The sequence below is a fragment of the Macrobrachium rosenbergii genome, chromosome 42 (assembly GCF_040412425.1).
Source record: "Macrobrachium rosenbergii isolate ZJJX-2024 chromosome 42, ASM4041242v1, whole genome shotgun sequence".
In the NCBI taxonomy this organism is placed as follows: domain Eukaryota; kingdom Metazoa; phylum Arthropoda; class Malacostraca; order Decapoda; family Palaemonidae; genus Macrobrachium; species Macrobrachium rosenbergii.
In genome coordinates this window covers 10,590,644-10,598,537 of record NC_089782.1, presented here as the reverse complement: position 1 = coordinate 10,598,537, position 7,894 = coordinate 10,590,644, and the positions used below count along the sequence as shown (strand labels likewise).

The following is a 7,894-nucleotide window of genomic DNA, read 5'->3' as shown; positions in this document are numbered from 1 at the left end:
ACATATAATGTAGATATGAACATAGTTTGCATTTGTTTATTAGTAAATCATGTACGTGTATAGTATGCATTTACTTGTGAATACGTATATGTTTTGTTGTAATTACAACAATCTTACTTAAGCATACGAAATTCAGAGCTTTCATGCATTTGGCAGCGTTCTAATTGTTGAAATAATTTCATGTATTCGTTTGCTGTTCACCAATGTATTAAGATATAGCCTACTGGTTGCATTTTCTCATGCTTACTAAAACGTTATTCCAGTTTTGATAATTTGTACACAGGAAGGAGAGAGAGAGAGAGAGAGAGAGAGAGAGAGAGAGAGAGAGAGAGAGAGAGAGAGAGAGAGAGAAACTTAAGAGTATAGAGAAAGTGTAATTTCGGAGCAGTTGAATATTGAGGACGAATCACATTGTGCCGTCGCTGAGAGAGAGAGAGAGAGAGAGTACGACGATGCTGTGTCCTATTGATCTGCTTCAAACCTTCAGATGAAATACAGAATTATTTCCGTCTTTTTCAAGATTTTAAATTTTGAAGGTTTCGGCAGCCGTTCAAAGTATGAGGTATTTGTTTTTGTTACTATGAAAGCAGATGTTTTTAAACGGTGAGAGTTTTGAAAGATATTTTGTAATTTTATTTCTTCTGATGGTTTAGAATCTTTTTTCGATAAGTCCTTTCTTTTTTTTTCTTTCTGTGTCAGGAAGTAATTATGACAGGCTATGATGATTTTATTAGTTTCCGACTTAGCGTTGGTAATATATTTCATCAACTTGAAAGTAGCAGATACTAAAGTGTTAATACAATTTTTCTCATAACTGTGAATATTATTAAGGTGCAATTATGTTTCTGAATTCATTCCGAATTTCAGAAGACATCTGTAACGAATATATTTTTATGAAATTGAATCATAAAGCCATGAAAGTTCCTGCGTAGCACCAGCTGATATTAATAATTATCGTTTTATTCGCAACAAAATTTAAATAGTTTCTCTTCTTTTATGGGCAGCAAAATACGCGGTAATTAATTTTAATCGCGTTCAACGGAAAGCAAAATATTAAAAGAATTGTAACACGAGAATGATTATAATAATACGTAAAGCGACCGTAGCACCCACCTCCACCACCTTCTCCACCACCACCACCACCACCGTTGTGTGCGCGCGCGCGCATCCACAGCAATGCCGCGCTGCTTCTGAGAGTTTCATAAGTGCCTCGTGTGATGATACATTCCCTTTAAAATACTAGCATGAAAACTGTGTGTGTGTGTGTGTGTTCAAGAGAGAGAGAGAGAGAGAGAGAGAGAGAGAGAGAGAGAGAGAGAGAGAGAGAGAGAGAGAGATCAGTAAAGGAAATAAATATGAAAATATTTTACTCGCCAGTCAAAGTGAATGAGAATTTGTTTGACTGAGTAAAGAATTTCTTTGGTCTTTATGATCTTTGTACAAATTTGATGGCGAAAATAATTTTCTTTTTGTTATTAAATGTCCTTTTTTCCGAATCTCGGTCTTCGTGTCTTTTTTTTTTTCTTCTTGAAGTTGAGGAGAGGGAGAGAGAAAGAGAGAGAGGTAAGAGGTGAAGATTTTAATGTAGGTTGTTGAACTTCACAACAGCAATAACAGCAACAACCTTTTCACAACGTTGGCAGCAACGTTGCTGTTGGTGGTATTGCTGTAGCCTCGCCGTTTCGCTCCTACAACTTGCGTAGAGTTAAGAGCAACGGAAAAATTTCTATTAACAAACGCACATAAATCGGTTCATTTGCATCTATATGTGGAAATACCAGTGGCACAGGGGCCTAAACCTCGATCCCCGCCGAGGCCAGCCAAGCAGCCCCTACGGTGGATGTCCCGAAGGGCGGGAATGGCGGTGTCTCAGGACGTGGCGGCCAGGTCCCTTTTGGCGTGTGGAAGAGTCGCTTGCATAGGTAATGCGAAGAGAGAGCATAATGTCGCAGGACTAAATGAAAATCTATGTACTTTAATTTAGCCCGTTGCCAACTAAGTTGTCCCCTTGGGAAGTATAAGTTTGGCGGCGGATTTCCTACGTGCATGGGTACAATAACCACGTAGCCGCCTGCTTTTTCTGCCTTATGCCCACCCGCCGTAGGAGTCAAAGTGGCAGCGACATTTTTCCTCCAGCTAGGCCCGTCTTGCTCTCCCCCGCTTTTGGAATGCCATTATGAAAGCGATGGAGTCGAAATTGAGGGATACCTGTCTGTCTTGTTCAATTTTGTCCATCACTTGTGAAGACACACCAAAGTTTCCCTCCATTCTGGCATCTCTCAAACTACTCGTGATGGATTTTGTCTGCTTCAAAATTCTCCCGTAAATCGGTTATGTTGTTTGGTGTTAGGGGCGACACACTCCTCCTCCTCCTCCTCCACCTCCTCCTCCCCCTCCTTCTCCTCCTCCCTCCTCCTCCTCCTCCTCCCCCTCCTCCTCCTCCTCCTCCTCCTCCTCCTTCCTCCTCCTCCTCCTTCCTCTTCTTTCCATTTCTTCTCTTTTTTCCATTTCCTCTCTCTCCTTCCCTCCTCCTCACACACCCCACACACACACACACACACACACACACACACACACCTCCTTCCAAACCTCCCCCACTAGCCCTCTTCCTCCTCTCCCATGAAGTGATTGTCCCCCCTCCTTCAACTTCTATCCCCGTCCCCTTTTCCCACCTTAGAATACCATGAACTTTCCTTTCTTTCCTTTAGTATCTCACGACGTGGATTTTCTTTGTAGTGAAGCATGTGGGTAAGAATGAAGTTACCACTGATATATACTGTATATAGTGCGTTTCAAAGATAAAACCCTTTTTCTTTTAAATCTATACATTACTTATATAAACAGATACGTTAACATACATATCCGTACGGAGTCCATACAACAGATTAGTATGCATGTTGATAAAAACAAAAAATATCGAAGTGTTAAACCAAAGAGGAAGAGACAGGAGGGGGAGGGGAAGGGGGTGAGGGTGGATTTTTAGGCAAATGGTTGCTAATTAATTTTGTGCTTTATTTACATGCGATAAAGGAGGAATATTTTAAGTGTTGTCCGAGCTAGAGTCAGCAAACATTCCAAATACCGTAAATTGCTCTGCTTCCATTTTGGGACGTCCTTCGCCGCCAGATTTGATGATGTTTTCCGGTTGGGGATTCATTTGCCTCTTAGAGATAGACCCTCGTTCAATTCTAATGTAAAATTCGTCAACTAATTATATACATACATACATACTGTATATATATTATATATAATATATAATATATATAATTTATATATATATATAATTTATATATATATATATATATATATATATATATATGTATGTGTGTGTATGTGTGTGTGTGTGTGTGTGTGTGTGTGTGACCTCATTGTGATTATGGTAACGCGGGTTCGTTTCCCGCTACCGGATATCGTAATTTCTTCATATTTCTTGTACTTGGATCTTAAGGCTTTGTAGTGACAACTGTATCCAAAAAGCTCGAAGAATTCGAGAAGTTAAGAGGGCATTGTGGCTATTATTATATATATTATACATATATATATATATATGTATATATATATATATATATATATATATATATATATATATATATATATATATATATATATATATATATATATATATATATATATATATATATATATATATATATATATATATATATATATATATATATATATATATATATATATATATACACATACACACATGCAGCTTTTATACACACACGACTTTTTACCTGACATTTTTTCCTTACATGAATGCATAGTGTTCAGCTTACACTTGGGGGAAGCTTGCTTTCCCCACGGGCTGCCCCATGGATGTTCAAGAGGCTAAAGGGCCGACGCTCCTATCCGTTTTGTGGTCACCATTCAAGAGTTGAAATAATTGAGACTAAAATTTCTGTCCTTGTATTATAGGATTTTATGCATCAACTTTTACGTGTTAGGAAATGGATTAGAATACAGATTTGAATATTATATTACTGCAGTTTTTGCGTCATAGAGTTAGTTGTCTTATCTTCTTTTTTGAAAGGCGAACGTTGAGGTACGCTGTGTAATTTTACCACAACGGACATGTTAGCAATACAATGTCATTTGTAAGGCTGTAAGTAAAATGACTCAAACCTGCGTAGAAGGTCACTGGAAAATGGTATTATATCTCATGATGTCCAGATGTATAAAAATTGACATTAATCTTCGAGTACGAGTTTTGAAGTATATGTAGTACCCGATTTTCTTAGTCGGATTAACGTGCAAATCCTGTAGACCTCTCATAAGACGTCATAATAACTCTATCTTTCTTTTTTACAGCCTGCCTACGGTAGTTATGGTAGTGAGGAGAACTACTCCGACCTGCAGGGACTCACCTCCACACTCAATCAGCAAGAACCAGACACTACCTCCGCTCCACATTCCCATCCTCACCATCCACACTCAATGTATCAGCATCAGGTGGGTAGTTATCGCGTTTACGTATCAGTGATGATTGGTTCTATGGCTGGTTCATACTACCAGACTAGTTGATATGTTCTTGAGTACCATATAAAGATGTATAAATATATAATTTTATATATATATATTGTATATATGATTATTATATACTTTTATATATGATTCGTTTATATATGATTATTATCACTTTTGTAATGTGATTCATTTATCATATATACCTGTGGTATATATATATATATATATATATATATATATATATATATATATATATATATATATATATATATATATATAAAGGCCAGTGGTGAGAGACACCGACCCATGACTTGAAAACAGCAAGTTTCATCATGGAATCCATTACCCACTGACTATGGTTGTTATACGCACACACAAACATACACACACACCATATATATATATACATATGTATATGTATATATATATATATATATATATATATATATATATATATATATATATATATATATATATATATATATATATTATAGTTATAGTTATAGTTACAGACCTGCATCTAGTTCGCAGTTCTTCGAAGAAATGTATGTACAGATTTGTTCCACGTGATTAGGGTTTAACAGAAAATGTATCACAGGACAAAACAGTAATTTTTGTAATAATGAATGAATTAGTTGTTGAAAATAAGATATTACGTTGGTTTTGAGAGGATGTATGTTTAATTCTTAAGGGTTTTTATTTTTATTTAGGTAATGAATATCAAACAGACTTTGTAGAAAGAGAATTCGGTTTGCCAACGAGATTATTGTTTATAAAGTTTCTGCGTGACCTGTAATTTACCTTGCTTTACTCTTAAAATAGTAATTGTTCTCATTTATACAAAGTATATAATTATTCTCAAATATTATATTTCTAGAGAGGGAAGGATAAAAATTGCAATCTGTAAATTTTATCTCGAAGAAATGATCCCGAATAGCTTTTGCTTCCTACAGTATAATTCGATGAGATCTTGGCATTTGAATTAAGGTTTTCATTTCTACCTCTGAAGAACGATGAGCAGAGTCTGATGCAGTGTAAGGAATAACAGGTATCAGAAAAAAGTCGTCCACCACTTATGGGTTATGACCATAACATTGTCGGTGTCAAATTTTAAAACTTTCTGTTTTCACTATTTAGAACTGAGGTTCTCGTCGAATTTCTTCTGCAAATTGGAGAAGAAGAGAGTTTTGGCATTATCAGATATAACGGCAAGAAAATATTGTTTTCACCACAGCATCTCAAATTTAATAAAAGATGCCCAGCCATCAACGGATAATGCCACTCAAGCAAGAAGAAATTCCTTGGACAAATATCTTGAATGTAGTATTTATATGGCATGTAAAAGGCCTTCCTTTTCAAGAGAACTTGTGGATTCCTAGATGCCATTTGTCGGTGGCATAACCGCACTGTTTAATCCCTTCGCGAGAGATCTCTAGCCACACCACTTATGCTGTAGCACTGCTATTTAGAGGGAGCCTTGGGACCCGCTAAGGTAACGCGGCGGATGCCAGTAGTCAAAGACAGTGACAGCCCTTGCTCTTAGGTTAATGATTGAATCGTTCACGTCACGTCCCTGTTTTGGCTATTCGAGATGGTAATCATTCGCTTGGGGTGCTGAGCTAACCGGGTCATGATCAATGGTTAAAAACTGAATTTTGAGAAGGATACGAATTTACATTATATCTATATGGCAAGGGTGCGCGCGACATGCTGAACTCCAAAATTTATATATGCAGTTAGTCATTCATAGTTTCATAGTACTTTCTGATTGGTGTGCTCTGTAGTCTGGTCAGTTTGAGGCTGGTTAGTTAATTTTGAATAACACATTCATGAGCCAAATGTGACACATCATTGATTTAAAAGGAGAATTTTTTGTCATGTTAGTAACATTTAAGCAGCAATTGATGAAGTGCTTTCTTTTAAAGGAAATGCGTTTTAAGATGTTTTTCTTCGCAGTCTGCCACAAAATAGCAACAGCATAAGAACTGGTGGGGATTTCCTCAAAAACCCATAAAAATTTCTCTTTGTAGCTATTATCATTTTGCAAAATGTCGTACTTCTAATTTTCATTGTTTACCTACAGTAGATTATATGTTTTAGATGTCAAGAAAATGATATTATCACTTTTCACCCTCTGCTTCATCCCATAAGATCAGGGGGCCATTTAAAATGCAAACATTCGCAAGAATGAAGTATTTGTGTAGCTGTGGATTCTGCAAACTTTGCCCGGTCATTTCTAAGTGTTTTAGTACATTTAATTCATATACGATTATGTTGCGTTGACTCTACTGCCCATTTTCCATTTGTTTCCGTCCACAAAGAAACCTGATTGTAAGGTGAAGTACTGAACTTGTAAATTGTCGATTATGTTTTGTATTACACAGAAGAGTAAAATTATGTCAATAACAAAAAGCCGTGTTGTAGTTTCAATGAGTCCTTACTCGTAAATGGTTGTTTATTGTTGACACTCTTGTATTACAGGCTGACGTCAGCCTTTTTGTAGGTTGAAATTTTTTCTTTACATTCTTTAATATTTTGGTTTATGTATGGATGCATTTGGAACTTAGCATTCACATCATGTAAATGATTTAGTATAATTACTTCCATTTCCAGAAGTGAGCTTTTGCAGTGTTAGGCAATTTTAAAGAACCTTTGGAGACGCAGATGCCATGTGTTAAATGCCAGCACCTCTGCGATTAAATGCTTCCCCCCCCCCCAGTTACTTTTAACAAGAACGTTGATTTGAGATAAATTTTTTATACATAAGAAAATATATTTTTGATTTGAAAACGTTGATTCAATTTCTAAGAGTTTGACTCCATAGCAAATATATTTTTGAAGGGAGTTTTTTTTATTTTAACTGCTTAGAAGACACCGTCTTGATGTAAGAACGTTGATTTAAAATGAAATCTGTTTCGTAGAAAATGTCTTGAAGTAAAAACGTTTGTTTAAGATCAGTTTCCGTTTATTCATTGTAGAGTATTGTCTTGAAGGAAAATAGTGTTTCTTATCCCTTTATACAAGGTTTAGTAATAATAATAACAATAATAATAATAATATATAGGTAAATTGAAAATGTTCATTGGCATTTTTTCTACCGTAATGAACTTACTTTGATGTTCTGTTCCTTATGTGATTTAACGATGATTGGTATAAACGTCTAATTTTCCGCCTTTTGACAGATGGGTGTGACCGGTGCCATGGGCTCTCCAAATCCACAGTTTCCTCCACAGAACCTGTATATTCCCCCCATCTCCCAGAACAGCCACATGGCGTCTGTTCAGTAAGTACTACCTCTAGTTACATAGTTCATTTCGATGTTTTATTTCTTACTGTCTATTTTAGTATTATTTTATTCCTGTCTTTTGATATAAATATTACACGGGACATGCTTTCTTTTTGGTTAAGTTTATTTTTAATTTTA

The 7,894-nt window shown here is 35.9% G+C and overlaps 1 protein-coding gene across 23 annotated transcripts in view; it reads left to right on the top strand.

Moving 5' to 3' along the window:
- Nucleotides 1-7,894, top strand: part of LOC136827939 (TOX high mobility group box family member 2-like) — a 1,122,506-nt gene that overhangs the window by 1,083,656 nt on the left and 30,956 nt on the right. For all 23 annotated transcript variants that reach the window (XM_067085478.1, XM_067085475.1, XM_067085467.1 and 20 more), the window contains 2 exons: nt 4,315-4,455; nt 7,653-7,753. In XM_067085478.1, the coding sequence (XP_066941579.1) occupies nt 4,315-4,455; nt 7,653-7,753 (242 nt within the window). The remainder of the gene's footprint in view (nt 1-4,314; nt 4,456-7,652; nt 7,754-7,894) is intronic.